Here is a 27,954-nt window from a genome sequence, read left to right on the forward strand (position 1 = left end):
AACCTTAATCTCAAACTAAATTGGTTGTTGTTGGCCATTGTGTTGGTGTCCAAGTTTGTTGTTGCTTCATATAGCCTTCTTTTAGTTGGGATGCACGAGGAAATTGCGAAAATATATTGGCCCTCAGGAGAACATATCAAATTCAATATTCAATCTAGAAAACTCTACTGAATAAGACCTTTATAACTTCATCCTGCAAGTTCCCAGAGGAAGTTTATTTAAATTCTGCCTTTCAAGTGACACCTCATTCAGTTTACAGGAAAATAGAAGATATTCAGTTAAATCATGACACTTGAGGAATCAAGTGCTGTGCTCTGTTGCTGGGGCAATTTGATTCCGGAAAACGTTCAGGAAATGCCGGATAAATGGCGAAAAGCTCCATTGTTGCATAACGCGTTAACGATTAATAACTAGAAACATGTATTTTCATACACGTTTGTCTCGCTTTCAGGTTCAACATTTTTGTTCCTTAATTATGAAGAATAAGAAAACTTTAGGAGTCTCACTCTAAACAGCGTAGCGGAAATTAAGTTTCCAGAAGCTAGCTATGTAATTAATAGCCCTACTTTGCATTAATTCGAATTTCGAGTGCAAATATATTTCATAAACGTTTTTAAGAGCAGTTTTCGGGTCGAGAACCTCTGTCCTCCTTAAAATGGCTTTACACACTGGCAAATCGTCGTCTAAATAGCTCTATTGCAAATATCAACTTAATCGATTCGTTCAAATTATTAGTTAACAATTAAACTTGCCTCTTGATGTAGTTATGAAATTGTCACCTCATTCCAGCTTAAAATTTAAACAATCCCCACGAGAGGGCACAAATAATTTGTCAAGTTGGTAAAGCGCACGTGTGGCTTCTGGGTCAACTTCCATGTTAGCGCATAAATAATTTATACTATTCTTAGTTTACAATGTATACGATTTTCGTCCGACAATAAGAATCAAATTTGTTTGTTAATAAATATAGCGTAAAATGTGAACTCAAGGAAAATACCTGATAACAAATAATATAGATCGAGCTCGAGCGTGTTTTCCGAGCCTACTTCCATGACACAATGTAGCTAGAAGACTTTGCTAATAACATATTTTGAACCTTCAAGAAAATAAACCGCATGCGCTCAAGGCATATCACAACTACGGTTGGCGCATATTCAATAGAAAATTTTGATGAGACTGCATAAGTTTTCATATTGAAAGTGTCGATTAAATTAGCTATTGACTAAAATCGAATACGTGTGTTAGAGCTTCTGGCTACTTTCGAACTCATACTGTCCTGAACCGTAAATATTTAAGACTGCACGAAATTCCTATCAATTTTTACTGTCTTATGGAATAAACTTCCCTTAAAGGGCCTTATTTCATGCCCGATTGGCGTTAACTTCTCGTCGTTACTTAAAAATTTAATTCGCAATTTACTTTTCGAAGACGTATTTCCCCTGCTGGTAGCTGTATATTTTTATTTGAAACTTTTCAAGAAGGGCGCTTTTTTCATTTGACTGTGAGGTAGAGCCGAGGAAATTAGAGTGATTCAATTTAGCGTTTAATCAGAGTTAATTACATTCCAATTATCGTGCTCTGACTGACCTCTACAAGGCCAATGAGAGTTGTTTCAGCGAAAATCACGAAACGCTGCCAGGAATAATTGCCAGTAAAGCTTTCCGGCAACGGTACACTCAAAGATTAAGGACTCTTGCCCTCACGAAATTTGTCCCTGCGTCAAAATTGAAAAGGGTCCTTATAATTTCAATATTATCAAGGGAAGCGGCTTATAAACATGTTCCCGGTGAATTTCGTAGGTATATGGTGCGTGTATCAAAGTAGCGCAACGAAATTTATTTTCGCTTGAAATGATTTGAATTTAATGACAAACGAGGCGAGCTTTTTCCACTTGATTGCTTGGAAAAAGCGTGTTTTCTCGTTTTTGTATCCTTATTGTTTTTAGGTCTCTGTGTATTAATATAATCCATCAGGGTCTTTTATCACTTAAAGTCTTCTGTTTCTGACACAGGGAAGTGTGTGTCAGACCATCTTAAATTGTGCTCAGATTTAAGAAGCCTTTACAATGGACAAATTCGAGAGCTCAGCACACACATAAATGGCGTTAAATGATCCATACATATATAAACAATAACCCCTCACTTTCAGGCAAATTGCTACCCGTGCAGACCATTATTTCGTCCAATATGGTTAACGAGTTCCCTGGTATTATAATTGGGTCCCTCCAAGCCTAATTATTTCTTAATGACCGATATTTATTAGCTCGAGCCCTGTTGAAAAATTGTACTTTTACCACGCACAGAGCTGTCCCGAAATTACGCAATTTTCCAGTCCTTTGGCTACCCTCATCAATCGCCTTTGTGCCCAGTTGGAGACTGAAACTATCAAACACTGGGGAAGTCAACACCCTATCTCACTTCATTTCCGCAATATATAATTCTTTATTAAATAGGGAGCTGTGGTCGAGAATGGCCCCTAAATGGTGTCGTTTATATCGTTGGCGTCAAAACAAATCTAACATGACATCAACAAGTGTTTTTGCCCCAGCAGCGTGCGTGCGTGCAAATGTGAATGGAAAATCCGACCAAATAGCGAGCTTTGCAATAATTAGTGGAGAACGGGTTGAATAATAATTTCCAGTTAAATTTTCCAGACAAGTTAGAGCAAAATTAAGTAATAGTATCTACTTAGTTTGTTGTTTATCAGCAACTGCAATAGAATACTAAATAGAATTCCACTGCTGTTGCTGCCACTGAAATCGAGCTTCGTATGCAAAGAAAACACAGCCAGGGTATTATATTTTCATTTCCTAGATGTAGTATTCTATAAAATTATTTTATATGGAATAACATAAAACTCTTGATTCGTTGAAACATAAAACTAGCTTTATTGTTTTTCTAGTGTTATATTGCCAAGGGAATGCTTTACAGCAAAGTTTATACATTAAATATTTTATTTTATGTGGCCAAAAAAGCTAAAAATCCTATTAGATTCAGCCCAATATTTTCATGCACAACGATTGAAAAACATATTTTCAAACATCTGAAATTAAAAGCCTAGCATTGGGCAAGCGCGCAAAATGTGTCTAATCAATGATCAGCGCACTTCCTGAAGGACTAACTCTTTAAGCTTGCGGTGCATGCGAAGTGCAAATATCGGCAATTTTAATTAAACCGAAGGCTTGTTTGTCTCTTTATAGTATGACTCGATTAAATTCCTTCCACCATCCTCGTGTAATATGCGCAACTTATAAAATAAAGGGAAGTATTAGTTCAAATTGAAATAATACGTATAATAATATTTAAAGTTAAATATAAAACTGTAATGGATTTTTAAACATTGTTATTTAGAGCAACAAGTTAAATACGAGAGTTGTTGACACAAGTGCGGTACATATTTTAAAATTATAGAAATATGGCCGTGAAAGTCTTCATATCTTGATATACAAGGTGTCCAATAAAATTATGGTGCCCCCAAAATTATGTGTTTTTTTTAGTGGAGTATCTTCAATAATATTATCCTTTTGTGTTATCTTTCTGTTTCTGCTCAATTCTTATGAAAGATGTCCTACATTTATCTGCAACAGTCTGAAATAACGAAACAAACAAAACAGTTTGCAGTTTCTTGTATTAGCTTTGATAAATCTCTCATAATATGTATAATTTTTTTAATGGGCTAAGAAGAGTTTTTTTTAAATATTTTAATATACATGATATTTGTAGACTTGTATAAAAAGCAAATAAATAAATAAAAGGCATATAATGAATGATACCTTGCCTCTTCTTACCTTTAAGACACACCTTGTTCCTCTTAAACTTTACAAATGTGGTATTAGTTTTTTCCTTCGTGCTTACCGACAGCTGTATCAAAATTGAGATTTCCGCGTTTCTCACTCCTGTGCAGTACATTGTTATACTGAAAAAAAATGTTTATTTAAAACTTGTGATAAAATCATAACTTAGTGACTTTCATTAAAAAAATTATTAATGACCGGTTTTTTGTTCCGCAATAACAAGAAACTTAGTAGACCTTAAATCGGAAAGGAAATTATAAATCCTCCTGCCAAGAGGATTGGCCTCCTTGCTTGTTAAAAATTCGATTTCCTTAAAAAGCAATTTACTCAGTCAATATTTGCTTGTCGAGCCAACGTCGCAATCATTCCCAAACAGGAATGTTAAAGAACTGCCTTAAATTGGACAATTGTAGAAAATAACCCTACCAAGCAGACTAATTCATAAATAATTCACACCAGGCTGATTGTTTTATACTACTGTCCGAAAACACATATTGTGTCAATAAATCAAGTTGATACCGCTCCATTATCATTACCAATAACACTGAAAGAAAGAACGCACAAAGGGCAATGACTGAGAAATTAATTCCCTATCCCTGCAGTGTCAAATCGTCCGGAAAGAAATCAGCTTGAATTTCCCTATCAACAGACACAACGGTTAGAAATACAAACCTAAATGTCTGCACAGATGTTGGTATGAGGCCGCTTGATGAAATATTCATTTGGGGTGGCAGGAGGGTTCCCTTATTTCCAGGTCCATACTTCACGTCGAGTATGTAGGGTAACTGAAATATCAATACAAACTTGTTAATATTTCGAACTTGGGGAAATCTCGCTTAATATCGTATCAATTTACATAATATTGAATAAGGCCGTTATCACGTTGCTGGATTTCAGGGGAGACTCGCGATATGGTGTCACAAAAATTTAATATTTGAATATGTGGCATAATTTAAGGAAATATGACGCGCACTTTTTTCCCGGTCTTATGACATATTTTTACCATAAAATATGAAATAAAAGCTAACAATAAAATCGTTTTACTGTAGAAAATAATGCTTCCTCCCCTCGCGAAGATCAACCGCATTTTGATGGTGTGGAGCAACTACACAGTGAAGAATCAGACATGTGACATCAGAGTGTGAGAATCAGAAGAGAAGAAGAATCGTGAGTCAGAATCAGAAGAGCTCAACTTGTATTTCGAGTTTGGTTTTAAAACAATACACAAACTATGTTGCCTGGCTGCTTGAGAAACTTCCACAAACTTTTTCTAAGTAACAGCTTGTTCTTTTCCTTAAATATTTTGGAAGTTTGCAAGTTCTGGCTGCCTGAATCGGTTTGCCACTTAATAATGGTTAAATGATTTCATTGCCTCAAAGTTCAAGAATTTATAAAGTTCCTCAATAAGTAGGAAAATGCTTTTGACGTAGGCCCATCCTTAACGAAATTTATCTCAAAGCTGTAGCTACTTATTGCATGTAAATTGTCTTAATGTGGTTTCGAGCAATGTCTCTGATGAGTTTTAATAGTAATGGTTTTTAGTATCTGGGAGCAGATGCAGGGTTTAGACTCCTTCAATGCGTTTGTACTGAATATTTTTCCCGATTTTGAATAAATTAGTAGAGCAATTTAGTAAAGTTCTAAAAATGTCTAGCCGATTTACTTGCTTATGTGTTAACGACTCAATTGTAATGGCTGGGTCGATTTAGGTTCGCCCCAGTGTACGTGGGAGCACGCCTCAAGCGTAAGCACGGGGTTGGAAACCCGGCGTGTTCCAGAGTTATAAAAAGAAGAAAAAAATTAATTAAGCCAGGGGAGTGTATGAGAATACAATTTGACTGTATTGACATAGTTAAAAATCATATCGCTTAAAGGTCGTTAATATTCAAAGCAAATTACCTACGCCTGGGAAATAAGTGGGAATTATCGAATACAATCGCTTTTAAGGGATTAAAAACCGAGCATATACTAAAATGGGGAATTCAAATTAATTATGACCTGAAGAGTATATCGCCTTGCAGAATACGTGAGAATACTACCGTATTTTCAGAGTCGAAAATCACTAAATTTTATATAATAATTTTAAAATAGTCATTTTAATTAAGCTCAAAGAGTATCAGGTAACACAACTGCACTCACGGGATTGAAAGCCGGGTGTTCGATAAAGGTCTAAAAAGGTCGAGCTAATTATGACTGAAGAGTACGTGGGATTAGAGTTCAACCGTTGAAGAAAATCGAAACGAGTAGTACAGAAATGACCAACAACACAAGCATTTCTTATGGCCTGATTTTTCCTGTAAGTGTACACAGTGTGTTACGTGCACGTGTACTAAAATTAGAAGATTGCACAATCAATTTAGTTAAGTCCGGGGAGTACGTGGGAGCATGACTCAACCGTAATTTTGAGGTTAAATGCCGGGTGTTTTGTAAAATTTAATCTTGGGGATTGATAGCTGGGCATGTTGTAAACTCCTACAAGAGTCAAGCAAATTTAGTTACGCCCCGGAAAGTGTGGGGAAACGACACAACCGTATGCAAAGGCTTGAAAACCAGACACGTTTAAAAGTTTTTAAAAAGGTCGAGTCAATTTAGTTACTGCCGAATAGCACGTGAGATTACAACTCAACGAAGTCAATGGGAATAAAGTCGAAACAAGCAGCCTAGAAATGACAAACAAACATTTATTATGGCATGATTTGCATATACTGTATCCACCCGCATTTCAAAACTACGTGTACGTATTTCAAGAACAGCTATATCAAGGGATTTTAAGAAGAAAACTTCATGCGAAAGAAGAGGAGAGGTTCTACAGAGTAGTTAACGTACGAAAACTCAGATTAATATCTAAAAAACTGGAGGAGTTGGGAAACTTTCAGAATTGTTTTTTTGGGCAATCCTCACACATAATTTTAATGTGTTTAGTTCTATTAAAAGTTTTCCTTGCCAAGTTGCTCATCTGCCTGGAACTTTGTTATTACAGCGAAATACAGCAATACGCAGCTTAGTCCCGATGCTACATATTTGCCTCTTCCACTGTTAAGCTCCCATAAATATATCAAAACGCTATTGTATGAGAATTAATCCGAGAATTTCCGGCGTAGTGGTTTAAGGGTAAGCCTGAACTATATTTTTAAAGTAAGGTAAACGTGAAATATTTCCCAAATTACATGTCTTATCTAACCGCATTAACTGCATAATTCAAGCCTGAATCACAAAGGAGAGGAAGCCTCTGCACTGCGTTGTTGGGCCTTGATTAATTTTCGTCGTGTCGGTAGAAGCAAAACCAGCCCGGTTTGTGTATAGTTGACTGTAGACGAATGCAATATTCTTAAGCCATTAGATACAGGGGCCATGCAAGAATAAAAGCTTCTTCATTGCCCAATGACTTCCTTCAGAGCAATAAAAAGAGAGCACCTGGGCTTCTAGCCAAGCAGACGAAATCAATTCCACTAGATTAAGTTTTAAAGTATAACATTAGACCACAAAACTTAATTTTCACCAGTCACAATCGGGGATTATTGGATTACACCCCGTAGCAAACACTTTATTTAAACAATCTACTTGCTTGAAGCGTCGGATGTTTGCTGACGATCCCAAATTGGATTCGCATTGGAAAAGATCGAAATTCTTTTCAAGATGTACATTAAACACCCAGGAAATTACTGTTTGGATGAGATTGTAAAGCAAACTTGGTTTTTGCAGTTAAAGATCTTTGAAAGCGGGTTTATTAAATATGTCAAGTCGTCAAGCTCGGAGCCAGTTATTCATGTAGTTTTTCTATAATCGATTTCAGATTAAGAGATGGATGATATTTGTGCAATGTCACATGACTAAAACATAATTGATATGAAATAATTAAGTTATCGCACTGGGAAAGTTTTGTACAAATTACGGCAGATTTACCTTTAGCCGCTGACTTACAACCCCAGTTACAGAACCAGAGATGTTACTCGGATAAAACCATCGAGAAACCAGGATTTATCACTGAGTGTTCTCTGCTTCGACGTCGGTGCGTCGTTGTCGGTTGTGATTGCGCAAGCGTAAGAAAATTGCTACGCTCAGTTACAGCAATGCGCATCAGTAAAACTAACTATTCAAACTTTTTATTATGTTTTACGTAGATATCAGTCTGAATACGACTGCTGATAGATGTTTCAAGAGGGATGTGCCCAATAAAAAAATGATATAAAACGTACGTGCGAAACCCTGCGATGTATTTTAAGGTTATTAGAAGCTAAGGCTTGTTCGTGCTAAATAAAAGTTTACAACTTCTCAAATAAAATTCGTCCATTCGAAGCTTAAATACAACAGGGACGCAGCACGTACCAACGAACGGTAAATGCACTATAATTGCTTCCCCCTATCGGCTTCCAATGAAAACGTAAATAAGAATTTGTACTTACTCAATAGTTACATTATGACAAAAATGAGAAATCGATATTCTTTATAATAGAGTTAAAAGGCAGTAGTACGGTCTATAAAAAGCACACGGTCCATAAAGAAAGGGAGAGAATTAAAAATGCAAAAGAGCTTTATGACCTTTTAGGGTTTAACCTCTTTGTAAGCATAATGTTATGGAACTATTGCTGGACCTTTTATGAAAAATTTAATATGCTGCACAATAAATTTGCATTGCGGTGGTGACCAACTTGGATGACATGCGTCGAAATACACTCGTAACTTTTCATGCATAAAACCAAAGGAATAAGAGTAAAACGCTTTGGTTACCTTTTTACATTTGAAAGGTTCAAAAGCTCTCTCGTGGCTGTATAAATTCGTTCCAGTCAGCTTTACAGCTTTGATTTTGAAACACATATTTTTGCCCGAAGCATCCGCGATTTTGTTCAAATGCGTTTATAAGAAATCATCGGGCTCACGTGGGGTTTAATTCTGAAGCAAACGACTAAATCATTTTGGGCCATAATTCAATTAAACCCAAATGGGATTGGCGCTTGTTATTGCTTATCCGAGGTTTGCCTTAATTTTCATTAATGCGTTAAAATAAACCAATCGGCTCGTTTGGAACGTGACGACCCTGTAGCAACCTATCCTAATCAACGGAAGCAAAGACTAATTAACGCAAATAAGCAAATGAGAATTAATTTTTGAGTTGGCAATCCCTCTCGCGTTTATACCTTTCCTAGGGCCTAATCGAAGAATTTATGGTAATTAGAGACTCTCATCTGTTCCCTTTCTGTGGAAAATGGAAATTGCTAAAACATTCGAAATACAATGGAATTAAAATTAATTAGATACTTATTGTTTCGTGTAATTTCGGAGCTTTGTGTTAAAAGAACAATGAGCAATTTGTGATTTATAATTCAAACACTGTTCAGCTACGTGATATTCTATGCATTCACATGCTTAAAACCTGATTTGAATATTCTAATTTATTTATAATTAAAACCAGACCATTGTTAAAGAGTTCAACTCAAAAATTAATTTGAATGCAGCATCATTAACACATGTTCATTGGCCACAGTTTAAAAATCCTCTGAACTGCATATCAAAAGTAGTTTAGCGGCATATCGCTTTCGGCAGGGGAAATAAAAGTGTGGTCCTATTAAACCATATTAAATATCCATCAATCGTTGAAAGTTAATTTTAAAACCTCGTCTGGTATTTCCATGGGAATATCTATCCCAGTTCGATGGTTATTTCAAAGCTTTTGAATATTTTAATAACGGGAATTTAATAAAATCTCTAATTTTTTAAACATTAATTTTCGGGGGGATCGAAACCGGGACATCTCTGGATCCTGTTTATTATTCATGAGGTGCAATTCCAGACCAAATCTGCGGGATTTGCAAATATTTTAATACATTTTGATAGGAGATGGGACAATAAATTTTATTTAGCACATAATTTTCGAGGATATGACTCACACTTTATAGCTTATAGTTTGTAGGCTTAAAAGGCTGTTATTGTATCACCTTAGCAAGGAAACCTTAAAATAAAGCATAACGTAATTCGTTTTATGGTCATTCACGACAGTTATACGTAGAAAACTTTATTCTTTCAATGTTGCAGAGCTAAAGATACGATCTGTTTTATGAGGTAATTTTTCTTTATCCCGAGATTTTGAGCTGCTATCGGCTTAAAATCCACCTTAGCTACATCGTATTTCCGATCGGAAGTGTGAAATAAAAACGGCATCAATTTTTCTCGAGAAAGCTGTGCCAACTGTTGTGTGCGGCATGATACAAAGAGTGGACGTAGTGGAGGGGAATTACTGTGTATAATTAACAAATTAAATTCCGGCCAGCACAGCTGCCCATAAAACGCTAATGGTTGATAAATGTCAGTTTTATTGGCGGTAATACAGACCTAACCCATAGGGCATTAATGTATAAACGTGGAAATGTTGCAAGATTAAAATGTAATTAACCGATTTTAAATAAAGGCATCGGCATATTCTTGACCTGTGGACAAATTACGCTAGAAGCTCCGTTCAATATCGAACAAATCATATTAAGCTCAACTTACTCCGCACATAGAAACAACTTTCTTTATCTAAAGAGAACTCCATTTCTTATTGTGTTGTCAAACATGAATGAAATAATATCAAACAGACATCGTAAAACTTCCAATAACCCAGGTTTTCTAGGCGGTGCAGTCGACTATTTCGATTTTCTTTTGCCATGAGCGAATCTCATTCAAAGAACAAATACAGAGTATGTTTCTTGGTTTCTTGCCTTTGCAGTGAAAGGTTTAAAGAGGTCCTAGTTTCAACTGTTCCGATCAAAGTTCCAAGAAGAGCAATTTCTTTGCGTTCGCAACAACCGTGCAATTTGCAATTTTATCCCACATTGATCTCTTCATCGATCCGAATTGATTAAAATCAGTACATATGAGTTCGTGTTAATTTTCAGCTTCGAGATTATGAAATGAGCGGCTAAAAGCCTGTGCCAGCGTAATGAAAATGCAAAGGTATAATTTTTGAGGATATTTTACCTCAGGAACTATTACCACAAAAACCATCGAGTATGCATTAAAACTTAGCACGCTGAAACACAACTTGGTTATGCATAAAATTTCACAAGGAAAGTTAGTCCAGACAGTTCGGTTAACTTTCTTAATAAATAATTTTAAATAACGTTTAACCCATCCCATATTTCCCGGGATTTCAGGGAAATTCGCAAGGAAGATTTTAACATCAGTTCTCGTGACTATAATGTTAGATTGATTTCAATCGTAACTTAGTTCCGGAAGCAAGGGGTTTTTCCTCTTTCATGTTGACGAAGGGAATTAATGGAAATTTACAGGCCATCGTGTAGCTCCTTGAGAAAAATTTTAGAGTTGCCTAAATTAGATTTTACGACAGAGTTTTTCCTTTTTAATTACAAAAAAAAGGAAGCAGAACCTTGGAAGCGAACTCAACTAAATACGCCGACAAGGAAAATACGCTATATTGAATTTAAATTGCTTTCAACTTTAATTTTGCATTTTTGATTTCCCCACAGGTTACAGTCCGATGTTTGTATACGTGTTTGTATTAGAATTGGACCGATTCGTTATTCAGGCTTTTCGGCCTTTCGGAAAGTTTATCTGCAGATTGTTTGCTGTCCCTTTGGTCATATCTATACGATTTTTGCAGGCAAATAAAAAAAATCTCATTAAAAGCATCGTAAACAATCATGTCAAGCGCATATTTGCCCAACTAATGCAAGAACAATTTAAATCGTGCATCACCCCCATGGACCGGAAACTTAAAATGAGAGAACCTACTTTAATAATCCCTCTGGGGTAACAATATCACTGAAATCAGATAACACGACGATTCCCCGGCAAATGGGATTTGAAGACAAATCTCGACACTTCCAGTGACAAACTAACAAGTTTAATTGAATGCCAAACATTCCGGGATTTGAGAATAAATTCTACGATTGCCTTCTAGTTGTTATTCGGGTTGGATCATTCCTTTATTCTTGAAATTGCCGTCCTCTATGAGAATTTTATTCTTTATTCTGATTGGTTTTTATGTTAACCCAAAGTCATTTAAATTACATTAAGGCAATAAAAATCTATCAGCAACAGTGAACTTAAGAAAAAAGAAAGACAAACAATTGCTCCAAGAAAGTTTCAAAAACTTATTTGAAGTATTCGTAAACAAAAAAACGATTAAAAAGCTACACCAAAGACGATTTTTTCGAGATACACACAAAACTTTGAGGATTGCTATATTCTAGCAAGCTGCTATTTCCCAAGCAGCCGGGTTTTTCAATAGAGACTGGACCGTGCATCTTCGCAACACGACCCAGTAGGGCGAACCGGAAAATTCTCTCAAATAGCTAGACCATGTGTAATGAAAATGACAATTCTATCTTTTCAGCTGGTGAAGATGGCGTCTTTCTTATAGTTCCGCAGAAGGGCATAGACGAGCTCACGCCTTCGTTGTCAAGAGTTAAGAAATCGAGTGATTCAACGTTACGAGACAAGACAAGACAATATGATAAAACTAGGGCTATGGCACGCCGTAAATCTTGTACTTTGGTAAAGGAACAGATTGTTGCCATTTTGGACTGATTCGCGTGAACAACCTGAACCTTCAAGTAAACGAGCTCCAAGCAGCGTGGATCATGTTACGAAGTATCAAAAATTCCATCAGTTTTGAATCTGAGTGAGAATTTACGTAAATTTTTGGAGGATGATCAGCTTAAAATTGTCACGTATTCTAGAAAGAAAGTAGGTTACCTATATTCTGATATTCCAATAGTAAGAGTAGACTCCTTCATTGGATGGAGCCGGAGTAAAATATTCAATACTTTGCTCGAACTTTGTTGGCCAAACAAGAAGCAAATTGTGCATGGAATGATTAAAAGGACAAAATAATGATTCGAACAAAAAAACGACTTTGGTGAGCCACAACTTTGAAATCGGTCCTAATTTTGATGGGAACAATTTTAGCATTTTAGACGTTGAAATTAACAACAAAAAACTTGCCCGGCGGTCGCTTTGCGGATTGTCTAGAATTATACTAAAACAACAATCTGAAAAATTCTCGAGCAGTTCGGTTTCTTAGCAATAAATTATTGGAATACGAGTTACGCATCAATAAATAGCCGAAGGACAAGAGTGTCACAACAAAAAAAGTTTTTTTTATTGCATTGGCAGAAAGAAAAATTTTCTTTTTCGTCGATTCCTGGTTAAAAAGTCCTGTTTAGCATACGTCTTACTTAGTAGGGAGGTCAGTTAGTGGTCTAAACTTTTAAACTCGCGGACATACGCAAGAAAAAACATATTTGCAATTTTTTTATAAAAAAAACTTTGCCTTAATTTCAGCAGACTAATGCAAAAGCGAACATACGCTTTCCGTTGTAATTCTCCTCCGAAACTTTAATTCTAAGTGCAATGCACCCGTGTCATAAACAACATATTTGAATTGCGAAAACAAACTTGTGAGAGAACGATATTGTTGCCCTAACTCATGTAACACGTTCCTCTATGCCCTTTGGGTGACACTGAGATACATGCGAAACTACAAAATTGATTTCGTGTTACGAGGACCTAGAGCTCAGATCAGGATTGCAATTACTAACATTGATGATTCTCATAGATTGATAGCTATGCTCATTTGCATACATAGAGCTTTGTCTTGCCTAGGACATACGAAGTCTAGGCAATTTTAAGCACGGATATAAATTCCCAAAGAAATGGTAGCTATTGGTAACCTACCTATATAGAGAACGGGAAAATTACGGTTTTCATTTAGTTTTTACACCTAAGTGAACACAAGCCTTCCCTCGGCGTCTAATTAGTAATCACTGAAGTGCGTCTCTTTGAAATTTGCGAGACTTTAATTTTCCATTTCTCACCCCCTTTGGTGTCTCCTACCTCGGTTTATACAAAATCATTTCCCCAAGAAATTAATTTAATTTTTAAGTTAATTTTTCTTTTTTTTTCTCATTTTTAACATTTATAAGCTTTTTCATGCTTTCATACTTAAAGAGTTTTCGCTTATAACGGAAGTAACGACCCCCCCGGGGCAAAAGTTCTTCTTTAATTTTTTTAGTTAGATCCCTTGCAAACAACAACCAAATTTCAAGTGACTGACCTCAAATTGCTATTAAAACTTCTTAAATTTGCTTTTTAACGAAATTATTCGCACGTTAAGAAAGATCACTAACAGAAATATAAAGGCGCTGTTTAAAGGCAACTGGCAAGAGATGCAGCTAAATAAGCATGCTGACTGGATAAAATTGAAGCTGCCCTTAAGCCCTGTAAACTTGAAGCTTATTTAATCTAGGCAATTCTAGAACGAAAGTTCCTTAATTCTAGTAATGGGAGCTAATTTTGAAGAAAACTTTTTTTCAAAATTATGCATTTCGCAAGAGACTGTTGTGGCGACTGTAGCTTAGATGTATTATTAAAATTCGGAGATCTCCTTGGAGGGTAATATGTACTGGAATAACGCACAATTTTAGTTATTGTTAATATGATAATATGTAAAATGTTTTGTTATGTATTACGCTTTTCAAGTTGGGAAAATAAATTGGTATACAAAACAGCCAGTCATACATGCATACTCGCAAATAAATTGAAAACCTAGTGCTATTGTAATTTATTAAATAACCGTTATAATTACTTGTTCAACTAGGCGCAAATCTATTATTTGTAAAACGTGTTTATAAGCAGATGCACACCCTGTCTCGTTTCGAATTTCCATTGAGTCAGCTAAAATAATCAATCTATAAATATGTGGGGAAAATTGCAGAATGGCAAAAATTAATTTAGAGCTGCACTACTAAATTTGGGCAGGCAACCACATCTTCAAAAACTGTAACGAGAAGCTCTTTAATTAACGAGCGAGTCTTCTTGCCTCGTACTATTCGAAGCTACATCCCCCCAAAAACAATATATTATTCATGTATCGTGGATCGCGCTGATGAAATCCCGATCCTGGCAGGTATTGAAGTCGGAATTTGAGGAAATTATAATTTATTTTTGAGTTTCAGCTGGGAACTTTCTTGAAATTAATTCAGTTTGTTTTATGGCCCTTTCAATTTCTTAGAATTAATTTTTGCCCGTTGTTGATAGAAACGTAGGGCGGAATGAATACGGACCAACCTATAGCACATACTTGCAAGATTTCGTCCTACACAGAAGAACATACTAAAATCTCCCGGAGAACTAAATAATTAAATAAAAAGGAAACCTAAATAATTCGTCGCGCGTAGGGACCTTCTTGTTTCTCAGATATGTTTTCATGTTCTAAGGATTCGAAAATCCGAAATAAAGCTCGAAGGATGGACGAAACAAGGCTGAGAAAAGAGTGACACGATATGACGGATGCTGCTGAGCTTTAACTTGTCGCACATAGGAGCAGGCCCTTTCATTTAAATCAGTGCCGGGAACGAGCGTCCAGGTTCCAGGAAGTTCCTCGATTAAAAATTTTCCCTAAATGACTTATCACTGAGCCTTCTTAAGACTTAAGAAAAAAATAAAAAGCAAAGTGCCCGTTTTAGATGCAGTGTGTAGACTGGCCAGCACTGGCAAGGCAAAATCGTTTACCACCCGATTAAAGAACTAGAAGTACCTATAGCGTCGATCAAATAAAACGCGAACTACGGACAGGAAATACCCAATAAGACACAAAGAATAGGAACCGAGTTTCCTTTGATAGAACATTTAGATAACAAGGAAAATTCGCAAAAAGGGAGCTTGAGGGGTTGCAAAACCTCTATGGCAGACTTTAAGGAAAGCAAGGGCACGGATGTTTACAAGTACAAGGACTTGCTAATATCACACACAAAGAGACCAGCGTGGTAGCGTAGGGCGGTCAGGTGAGTAGACAAGTCAGCACCAGTAGTGAAGTGTCGTCTTGTGACTTAAATTCTACGTTCACACAACTAATGAGATTTGTGACAAAATCAGACATGTGATTCAGGAATTTTATTTACCAACTTTTATAATAAGTAATTTAAAATGTAACAAAAGCAGCTAGAGCTTTAGAATTGAAGCTGATTGCACGGTTCACTGCTTAGTTTCAAAGCAAAAAAACAATACTATTTAATTCTCTCATAGTGTTATATAGCCGTTAGCTAATTTGAATAGTTCCACTCAACTGCATCTATTTATTACTTGATTGGATGCCAAGAAACTCTCCCCATTGAATTAAAACTTTTATTTTTATTGCAACGCAATAAAATTCAATTTGTTTTTACTATTGGGAACTATCCAAGACAGGAAACTGGATCGTTTTTAAGCACATATCAGTTGCATGGGGCGCAATAATGATGCTGTTTCATTATGTATAATTACAGCGATTACCCCAAAGAAACAGGACCTGGGGACTCTAGTTAAGGGCGGTTTCGGGTTCTAAGGAGCTATACAATACATGCCAACTGAGACGAGCAATATCTGCAGCTGAAAAACAGCTTTTAGGACTGACTTTAATTATTAAGGAAAGAAAAAAGACATTAAGGAATTTTCAATTATTTCTCATCAATTGAGGCATTTTGACTAGTCGTACTTGGTGCTCGTATAGTAAGCTTTAAATTTTTGCTGTTTGAAAATGTGTTTAGAAGCTCAACCTGATTTTTATATATATTGAAGGGGCATTAGACCGTCAAAGGACACAACGATCGCGCCAGCGTGAGTAATAGTGATTCGCTGGTATAGAATTGAGTACTCAATCGAGTTTACATAGGAAGTTGGTGCCTAATAGCCATTTCGAATAGTCATTTTCCGTTCTATCGTATTACTGAATATATTATCATGTTTTGTTAAATTGGGGTATTGCAATCATCTACTATACACAAATTCACGTATTGGCGGGATCTCACTTCAATATTTCTGAGAGAGTTATACGAATGGGAAAACATAATTCGAATAAACATAGTTCCTCTAGTAGAGCAAATAAGTCGAATGAGAACGTAACGAGATATACAGACCATATCCATGAGGCAAGAGAGATAGAGTTGTTGCATGAATGATCTGCTTACCTGAACATAGGTGTCTTGCCTGATTTGTGCATTATATCGACGATATTAGCCCAAAAGTCATTTACGTCATTTGGTTGATCTTTATAAACTTGATCTTTTAAATAGCCCCAAAAAAAAAGTCTCAAGGATCCGAATCAGGCGACCGGGCTGGCCACTCCATTTCATCAAGTGAAAATTTGGTAGTGCTTTATTAAAGTTAAAAATTAAAATTTCTGAAATGCTGTTTACTTGACTTAAAAAAAACAGCGGATGTTTTTATTATTTTGCTTTTCGGATCGAATTTAATTTTTTTGATTAAAATAAGAAAAATCATATTTTTCTCGAAATTTTTCTTATCTAACCCCAATAATATATATGCCTATATATATATGATATGTCTATATACGCAAATAAATGTAAATTCCATAAAGTAATTCGGAAATAGAAGGTGACATTTGAAAATTTTAAGTTTAACTTTGTTGGAATGTTATGGAAGAAGAAAAAAGTTCAAAGTCATCAAACATTGACAACAACTTAACGTTTTAACTTTCACTTAAATTTTTTTTGATAGAAAAATTACTTACAAAGTTATTGCCGTTACGGCTTACATATAACGGGCCCTGTATGCATATCCAAACATCCTAGGAATTCGGGGAAAAATATTATGGCGTGTTAATCAGAATTGAAAACTATTAAAATAAACTTAGATATACACTGTTTTGCCAATGCCTATCAATTTCATGATTTCATTGATGCAGGCTGTGACATATTAGGTGCTTTGCAGGAATGTGAAGTTTGAACCTTAACTTTCAATACTCCAATTTATTATTCTAAATTTAGTTATTAACGGTAAATTTTGATGGCAAATGGCTTACGTTAACGGTCCACCAACGCTGCGATATATTTTATTAAATAATTACGCGTTGTTATATATCTCTTGAACAAGGTTTGAAATTTGTACTTCGGCTTCAGAACTGAGTTCTCGCTGTCGACCTCGTCTTTGATATGAAGGAATAACGCTATGTGTATCCAGAAGCCTTCGGGAAACTTGCACAAATGTTTGTGGAGTTGGAAATTTTCTTTCTGGATAATGATTGCCGTAAATGCGCCGAGCTTCTTCACAATTTTGTGATGCCTCTCCATAAATCAAAAGCATATCATGATACTCGCGTAAAGAATACATTGTCACGTAGATGCTGTTAATAAGTCGGAATAAAATCACTTCGAGCTCGCCCTAATTGACTTTGCGGATGGTCTGTTGCGTGTACTGAGAAAAGATGCATTCAGCGAGAACGAAATCACACTGAAATATTAAAAGTATGGAAGGATATGCAGTCCATGACAAAACTGAAAAATGAGGGTGGTTTTTGTCTTGTCCCTTCTTGATGGTCCCTAAAGGGCTCCACTTGATGACCACGGCATAACGCAGATGGCTATATGGCTCATGTACTATTGAGGTACCGGGTCTACCTGATTACTGCGCATTCCAATGCTTTATCGCTTAATCCGCAAAGTAGGCGAGCCACCCTACGAAGGGCCATAAAAAACAATCAAAACAAAAACAAACTCCTCTTCCTCAGTCACGTTCGGTGCGGCGTTGCCGCTCACGTTTATTTCTACCGCTTAAGTTATTAATTAACTTTCAATCGCTTTTTGAATAATTTAAAGTTTTTTTGGTACATGTCAAACAATCGACATCTGTCAGGTAAGTTTTTCCACGTTTTATTAAAATTTTAAAGCTTATCATAGTGTTTCGGTTACCAACTTTGACATTTTTTTCTTGAGAAAACTATTAGGTGTCCGACCCCTGTTGTAACGAACCTTTTTATTCAAAAGGACGTTCTTAATCATTGTTGAATCTACGACAGTTATTTCCCTAACACCCTGTATAGTATCATTGAATATACAGTCAGTCATAAAAGTATTCGTACACCCACTAAATTTCCCAAAAAACGAAGAAATACTAATGTAAAAAAAAAGAAAAAGAGCTACATATGAGATACCCTAAATGTATTTATTTTCAATAATTAAAATAAAAATTAAAAAATCAATGCGACAAAAAATAAATTAAAATGTACTTTTAAATGATCACGAAAGTATTCGTACAGCGCGTCCCATTGGTTATTTTTCGGGTTTTGGGTAATGAACTAATATTTTGTAGGTCCTCCTCCGGCTAAAATTACAGCATTTAGCCTTCTAGGCATTGAATTCACTAAATTTACAGTGACCTCGGGTGTAATTTTGTCCTATTGTTCTTGTAAAACTATTTTTAATGTTTCTTGACTTGTAATTTTTTTTCGAACATCAGGATGTCGAATTTTTCTTTCCAGTTCATCCCAAAGATGTTCAATGGGGTTTAGATCAGGCGACTGAGGTGGATGATCAAGAAGTTTCGGCACATTGTAGGCTAACCACATCTTTACGTTATGAGCGGTGTGTTTTGGATCATTGTCCTGTTGTAAAATCCAATTTTGAAGTCCCAGTTTTTCCACACATAATGGTATATTATCATGCAAAATGTTCATATATTGATACTGATCCATTTTGCCTTCAATAAATGCCAAACTTCCAACCCCAGCCGCTGACATTCCTCCCCAAACCATAACGCTGCCACCGCCGTGCTTAATGATAGAACATAGATTTTTGGCCTCCAATGGTGTGTTTTTCTGACGCCAAATTTTACCTTTCCCATCTGATCCATACAAGTTAAACTTGCTTTCGTCGGTATATAGAATCCTTTTTCAAAAACTTTCATCCTCGTCTTTATATTTATTCGCGAAAGCGAGTCGTTTCTGCTGATTAGCGTTAGAAATAAACGGTTTCTTTCTGGGCATTCTTCCATGAAATCCTGCTGATCGTAGAACCCTTCGGACATTTTCTGGATGCACATTTTTACCACTCATATTTGATAGTTCACTAGCCAAAATTGGAGCACTTGTCTTCGGGTTTTTTCTGATTTTTTGAATAAGAAAACGCCCTTCGCGTAAATTTAAAACTCTTTTTCTTCCAGATCTTGGCTTTTTATACACATTTCCCGATTCTTTGTAGTTCTTCACAATATACTGTATCGTAGATCGACTTCTATTAACGATTTTACTAATTTCGGAATAGGATTTTCTTTCTTTATGGAGTTTAATAATTAAATTTCGAATATCTTGAGAACACTCTTGTCCTTTAAGCCCCATTTTTACTAAATGCTTCAAATGTGTATTCAACAATTTTGATATCGTAGAAACTACTATAAACAACAATAGGAAAAAATTGTTATCGCTAATTTTTTTGTAAAACCCGAAAAATAACCGATGGGACGCGCTGTACGAATACTTTCGTGATCACTTAAAAGTACATTTTAATTTATTTTTTGTCACATTGATTTTTTAATTTTTATTTTAATTATTGAAAATAAATACATTTAGGGTGTCTCATATGTAGCTCTTTTTCTTTTTTTTTTACATTAGTATTTCTTCGTTTTTTGGGAAATTTAGTGGGTGTACGAATACTTTTATGACTGACTGTATGTATATGATCGTGCCTAGATATATTATGAGGGGGTTTTAATCACCCACTGTAGACTAAATTCCTTGGAGCGTTATTGAAATTTCGACGCTTTCCGAATGGCAATCGTTTTTTCAAGCAACTTTTAAGTAGATCTACTGGAGTTTTATATTTATATTTCTTTCAATGCAATTCGCAATTGTTTTGAAATGCTTTTAATAGATCATTATATTGAAATACACTTTCGGTTCGAAATAAAATTCATCAATATTTATCCGAAACCTGTGGAAATGCGCGATAAAACCACCGGCCAATAAAATTGAATCGTTTTCCTTCCCGCTGAAGACAACTAGATGACTCACCAAATGGAATTCCTGATGAGCATTTCTCTTAATATATTGGCAACATGTATCTTTTATCATTTGCTAGATATTTATGAAACGTTTCAAGCGGGAACGATAAACGAAAATGGCTCCATCTTGCCGTTTTTTCCTCATGACTAAACTATGAGCAATTTTATAGACTGAAACTGCTGCCAAAACTAGAATTGTCGGCCTTTATTGTTATATTCGAGCATTAAAACCCTTCTGTATTGCCGTTTGCTATGCAAAGTGTAACTGAGCACGTAACTGAAGTGCTTTTAGCACTAAAGGAACTGCAACTTGTTTCGAAATCTACAATGAATATTATAGGTCCCAATTTACGGCAATAGATCATCAATTCTCCTCCTTTGTTTGCTCGGAGAGGCACCTGCTGGGATAATGAGGTGAAACAGAGAGGAATATCAGATTTGAGAGTTCCTGTTTACAAAAATTTTCTAAGTTTATTCATCGGCTTTCGATGTCTCGACACTTTATAAAAGCGAAGTTTTATCAAAATTTCACCCTTAACTTAAGTTCAATAACCAGTCTTAAGTGGAAAGATATCTGGAAGCTTACATTTGAATGAAAATTGTGAAGCGGAACGAAACTGCTCGTTTTATTTACTTAGCGGGAAAGTTTTGTTTCTCTATTTTTCAATATTATTTTTGCCTCCGTCAATATTTGTAAGCGGACTAGGGACATATTGTGGAATTTAATTAAAAGTTTGATTAATATGGGGCTTCAAAATAGGCGCAATGTTTTATATTGTCACGCGTTAATTGGATAGCGATGTTTTTCCGCCGTCTAATTACATACGCACATAATAGGTTTCAGATACGGCCCCCTTCATGAACGTGAAAAACTATGTTGCTCGTTGTTATGAAAATGCAGCCGCATCAAAAACTTTTAAATCAAAAGCGGCACATAATCTGGAAGTTTGGAAGTTACATCCTGTAATGGCGAAATCCAATTCAATCTTCGATGCAGAATCGCGTCAGAGATGCAGCTTTGAAATTTCATTTATTTTTTATAATGCAAGTGAACGAAGAAGTTATTAGATATTCAGGAATCATCTCACATCGGGCCCTGAAAATATTACATTTTATCAACGGAATTAGGTTTCTAACTTGCACAGCGCGACAGCGAATCGCATAATCTCAATCCTGCACCAGGAATCTGTTTAAAATTTGTAAAGGGATTCCATGCTGGTCTCTTCATGTTGGATGAAACTCTCATTCAATTCATTGTAATATTTCAAGGGTTCGTTCCTCGTTCATAAACCCGACGGATGAATATTTAAAAGCCTGCGTGGCCTAATATCAGTTTAATTGTACCGGAATTACCGTATTTTTTTCAGCGGCCTTTACATGTGCCTTAAACATGGATGAAATAGTAATAGCTGTACCCTATTTAAACTAATAACCAGGTATTTCGGTCTATTGAAAAGACCCTCAAACTTTGGTCCCAAAATGGGGGTCTATCAGGATCTGTCATTTAGTAAATAAATTACCTTACTTTAGGGAGGAGGTGGTGCTAGCGCTCTCCCTTGACATAGAAAATAACGTTGTGTTCTTCAGTTCGGATAGTAGGTTTTCAATAGAGAGCATCCGGCCTTTTTCTCCTAGAACTACTTTGGTTGCACGTATTTCTTGAAAATACCTTAAGTTCCTTTTTTCAAATTTTCCTAATTTCTGGCATTTAAATTTTGTAAGGTAAAAGTAGACCAAGGGACATTTGGGGGAATAAACCCCGAATAAAAATATGTCACCGTTCAAATTAAATTAAAGTTGATTTTTGCATAATCGCTGCCTGTTTAAGTTTTCTGCCATACTTCGAGGTCTCAAAACTTTTACCCTCCCCCCCACTGTGTGTCTTACCATTAAACTTACACTAATTGCAATGTAGTTGCCTTAATTCCAAAATGGTTGTAACCCTCAAATCCAACGCCCTAAAAGGGAAATTTGTGTTCGAAATGCACAATAAAGATTTGTACTCCAAAAAGCATTCTATCACCGCCACGGGCCAAGCTTAAAATTTTCTCCTCGGTGATATTCGATTAACGACTTTACCATTTTGTTCCAGAAAGGGAAATTATGTGTGAAATCTATAATTTAATGAACGTTTGACGGGATTGAAATTTTGTGATGAGAGTCGATCGTTTTGAATATTATGGAGAGAGAGAGAGGGGGAGAGAAAACATCTTTATTCCACAAGAAACAAGTAATCGACCAATTGGTCTTTCTGCTTAGATTACAATTAATTATGTCTTTAATAATTATATCGTATCTATTAAACAAAAAAAAAGCTATAAAAAGATGAACATATTTTTCAATCCGAACCAGAATAATACTCCAAAAGAGTCGTGGGAGGAGAGAGGTATCGGGATTGTATCGTCTGTCTTATTAGGCAGAGGGTGTTAAGTATGGTCCAGTTGTGGTGGTTGAAGATTATAATAACGTTATCGTTAAAAAATCTCAAAGTAGGTGGTAAACGTAGGGCGATAATTAAGCCATTTACTACGTACCACTAAGAATCTGACTGACAACAGATTAACAGATGAATTCATCTCGGTTTCTGAATTTACCTCTGTTACCTTAATGCTTACTGGATGTTTCTTTTTAATGATCACACCTTCATTACAAAATATGTAGGCCAACACATGCACTCGTTATTTCAACAAAAAAGGCACACTTTTATGTTACTTACCGAATAGTTCAGCAAACTCTGCCATGAAAATTGAATTGAATCCACGTTATTGGGTAACAGCACCACAAAATTGATCGCATAGTCGTTTACCGTTCCGTTTTCTACGTAGTATAACCTCGTATTTATGCCTGGAACAATATAATTTTTATGTGATGGTTTACTGCTAATGCCTTGGGATACCAATAATTTGACAATGCTTTTAATAAGCTGTTAAATGTGCCCGTAAAAGTTTCATTGCGTTTATGACAGCTCTAAGGGATATAGACAAATGCGTTCATATAATCAAAACGTTGGCTTTGATGGAAAAAGCCCTAAAATGGAACAGTTTCGATGTAAAGACGTAGACATATGTCTAGAATATTATTAATAGAAACTAGAACCGAGAAGTTTCAATAGCTGCCTGATTTCCATATTTAGTGTAAGACATATTGCCAATTGTGATTTCTACAGCAGTTGCTCTCGATAGCACAAAATTGTATAACGCATGCATGGACTGAAAATATGTCTCAGGAATTCCAGGCTGTTTCATGTTTAAGTCGATAAAATGAAACATGAAAATTACTGAAATGATTACTTTTTGCCTGTTACGTTAACTACATGTTTTATGTATTTTCTGAAACTATGGAATCCAGAAATAAATAAAACAAGGGATTTCCGCTGCATTTAAACCACTCGCAATGCAATCAGGCTTTTATTATGGCGTCAAAATGGCTCATTTGTCCACTTTGTTCCGACGCACTGATTATGTACACAGATAGGACACAACCCCGTGAACCTGGGGATAATAGGTTTTTAATCACCTTTTTTGTTTTAAAAATATTTATGTTGCAAAGGCTGAGGCCAGAGAAAATAACCAGCTTTTTTCATTTTTATTCGTGTGTGCTCCGCACACAACAGCTTTTCCCTTATACAAATTTTATGATAAAATGATTTCCTAGGTTGGGAAATAACATTAAGTCATAGCATTCGCGATAGACCCAATAACTCTTAATGCTATAAATCTGGAAATATTTAATGTTTCCCTAGGATGAGAAATTTAGACATGTCGCCAATAGGAAATGTCAGCCATACCGCATATCCCGTTTAAAATCCTCGTAAATGAAAATTTTAAATTTTACTTACTATTTAAAACGTGAAACATCCTTCGTCCCTCTGATTTCTTTACAAAATCTCACTGCGGAATATTCACTAATTTTTACTACATCAGTAACATTTAGACACGAATTAGTTACCCAAATAGCATTTTGACGTCGCTCCGACGTCGCTCCAGCTAACCCGACGTCGGAACAACGGCGCGACTATGTGTCGATTTCTTCTGCCTAAAACACCTAAACGGGGAATCCAATTTCAAGAAAATCCAACCTCGGACTCTTACTATGTTGCCTTAGTTGTATTTTTAGAGTCTTTTCCGACTTCGTGCGTTTCAGGTGCAAAATTTTACTTTGAGCCACAATAAAATTTACGACTTTGGATCGTTATACCTTCGCAACACCACGTTGCAGTTTTCTTTGTGATGTTTGATCTCCGTTCAAATGTGGTGTAGTTTTATGACCTGTTAGATAGTTTAAAATGCTTTAAAAATTTAAAAACGTTTATCAGTTCCCTGATAAATACGCATAAAATACTTCAAAAAATAACCAAATCCCTCTTATCTAAGTTACCATTTTTTTAATTAAAAAAAATATTGGAAGTGGCATGATATTGTCTTATGAATATAATTAATTGTTTCATAAATCTATATGAATAAATTAATCCATATAAAGAACCTGTTTGGCCAAAAAGTGGACAATACATCATTGAAATGTCAAAATGCAGCAATGGACAATGTAAGATTTTAAATTTCGCAAGAAGGTATGAAAAAAGGAAGAGTCAAAAAAAATTCTCAATTAAAGAGCAATTTACCAGTGGCTTATCACAAAAATTTTGAAGTGGTACAAAGGGTGATACCTATATTTTTGACACCAAAAAATCGCAAAATTGGGAACCAAAGTAATGTTATACCTCTAAAACTTTAAAACATATTGACACGCAGTTTGCGGCATCTTAAGGAGTTTATCGAGACCATTAATTTACGCTATTTTTTTAAGGCCACTGCCACATATCTGTTCGACTTATGGCGGTTTTAAGTTTGAAAAGTGGCAAAAAATACCCTTTTGACATTTTTTGAAAAATATTTCAGACCTTTCGATGGTTATCGGTTTAAAGGACTTATATGGGTAGTATATTGACTGTAGATACGTCAGTTGTGGTCGCGGAGCTTTGGAAAGGCACTTTTTTCGAACCGTCATTTTCGGCATCAAAAAATCGCAAAAATCGAAGACCAAAATGGTGCTGCATCTCGGATATTTTACAAGATATCGACAAGCGGTTTACGGCACCTTAAAGACGTCGAGACCATCGTCGAGACGATTAATTTGAGCTATTTTTAAGGTAATTGCCCCACGTCTGCTCGAGCTATCTCGGTTAAAAGTTTGGAAAAGGGCAAAAAATGGGTACCCCTCCCCTTTGATATCATATGTTGTTTGTTGCGGAACAACATTCTGTAATAAGAGACGGAGTGAATTAACTCCACAACCAATTTGAGGTTCGCAATGAGTAATCTTTGATGTAGTGTTGGAAAAGAGAGCTCGTTTATACTCAAACACAGCAATCAGGAAGTAATCTGTACATAAAGCGAGTTGACTTATTGCTGAAACTCAAACAATGTAATCTAAAAATCGAATTTGTTGCGTTGACTGAGGTCATTGATTTCCTTTGATAAAACTGACCGATGAGTTGTCCTCTACTCCTATATTGGAACCGTGAAGAAAAATTGAAAAATTACTAATCCACATATCACGAGCAAAGGTTAAAAGCAGCGCACAACCTGCCTTGACGTGTTACTACAGCTTAATTTTGGTTGATTATCCACGCTAAGTACTACAACTTCCAAGCTATCTTTGCTTTGCATGACATAAACAAAAAATGGGCTAAAGTGTACGGCTTCCAGCAAAGATAACAAGCCTTTTTAAGTAATAAATCATGCAAAGACATCGAAGTTAAAAAGGTATATTATGTTGACAAAAGCCTTACTTTAAGACGTTTTCTTGAAAAACAAAGCATGTAATAAGCAAAATACGAAGCACGAGAAGCTTGAGCTAATACCGATTATCCTCATCGTTACGGCGAGCTTTTTGATGTTAGTCAGGCAAAAATACCGAGGACTAAAGAGATGAGCTTAGAACAAAAACGGGGTGGTACTCGCCTCAGCTCCAATGATATTGTGAAAACTTCATCAATACCTCTTTCAAATGTGAAATCCGTCATTTTTAAAAATGTCGCTTCAAACTAAGCTGCGTATAATTTCACGATATATTTTAATTAAGCTCCGTAGGAGCCGCCTATTGTTCTTCAAGCTGCACTCATTTTTCTTCCGTTTTATAAATAAATATCGGGATCATTATCAGAGGAAGCTTCTCACAAATAAATTGTGATCGAGCGACCCAATTAATTTGGAGGCCATTTGTTTGTGTTAGAAAGTGCATCGGGTACGTTTCTCTCGTTAATATATCAACTTGGGGAATTAAGTAGACTTAACAGAGGTAATGGATTGTGTCTTGAAACTTCAGATGAAATTTCGTAGTAAAGTAACAAAGCTTTTAATAAATCTAATGATAAGTTTCACTGCGGCCTCGGTACCGAAAATACTATGGAAAATAAAACACTATTTTAGCGTTAGCAGAACGAGTGCAGGGAATATATATCAAGACCCGAAGGGATTTTTTTATTACTTTATCGGCCCAAATATGTTTGCTTTTCATACATTTTTCATCTGGATATAAATTGCATACTGCGAACATCTCGTACGTCTTTTTTTGTGTACTTTGAGCCTATTCCGGCTTAGATTCTCTATTCAGATCTCACTAATAGAGTGTCAAAGTGTGGATCAATATTTACCACCAAATGCACTTTTGAGCTGTGATAAACTGTGATAGTAAACACAGCATATAATTGTTATTTATATATTATTTTTCATTTCATTCAGTAAATTAGTTTTCATTAACCGAATATTCGCGAGGATCTAGTGCTTCAAACTGATGAATCATGGCCTTCTAGTGGCGTTAAATAAATGATGAGAACTGTGACGAAGGGGCTTTTCTCAACGCAGTCTGCTTCTGATCCTTACTGATTAATTTAGAAGTATTACTTCTTTTATCCCCAGAAATGTCTATATGGCAGGCTAAAAACTCCGATAATTAACATTTAAATTTCCATTCATTATAAACGTCGAAACGACTTCTTTCTCCTCCAATGAGTCATAGATGATTGTATATTTTATGTCGCTACCCAACGTATTTTGTTCAATTATAGAGCCTATTATCTACCATTATCCGCTAGTATCGAAGGGAATATTTTCTATTCCTGCTAAATAGGGCTCTCACAGCTATAATCTTTCAGAAACTCATCTAAAATTTAAATTTTTGCAAATTTTTCTTAACAATTCTCGCTGGTAGTAAATGTTCTAAATATCCATTATCTCCCTGCCATTTATCAGGTTAAGGTGATACCTTTCAATGTTGTAAAGGACATTTAAAGCTGTATTCGAAGATAAAATAATTCTTTCTATGGTTTGTGCTGGGCGATAGCAGCTCTAAATAGTTTTAGAAACTTTGGATGAGTCAGTAACAGTGTCATT

The 27,954-nt window shown here is 35.7% G+C and overlaps 1 protein-coding gene across 1 annotated transcript in view; it reads right to left on the reverse strand.

Moving 5' to 3' along the window:
* LOC136414691 (tyrosine-protein kinase Dnt-like) overlaps window positions 1–27,954 on the reverse strand; it is a 53,348-nt gene that overhangs the window by 10,381 nt on the left and 15,013 nt on the right. Inside the window, exons 2-4 of the mRNA XM_066398859.1 lie at window positions 23,280–23,407; window positions 4,466–4,578; window positions 3,788–3,915 (exon numbers count right to left, since the gene is read on the reverse strand). Of these exons, the coding sequence (XP_066254956.1) occupies window positions 3,788–3,915; window positions 4,466–4,578; window positions 23,280–23,407 (369 nt within the window). The remainder of the gene's footprint in view (window positions 1–3,787; window positions 3,916–4,465; window positions 4,579–23,279; window positions 23,408–27,954) is intronic.

Source organism: Euwallacea similis, chromosome 18 (assembly GCF_039881205.1).
Source record: "Euwallacea similis isolate ESF13 chromosome 18, ESF131.1, whole genome shotgun sequence".
NCBI lineage: Eukaryota > Metazoa > Arthropoda > Insecta > Coleoptera > Curculionidae > Euwallacea > Euwallacea similis.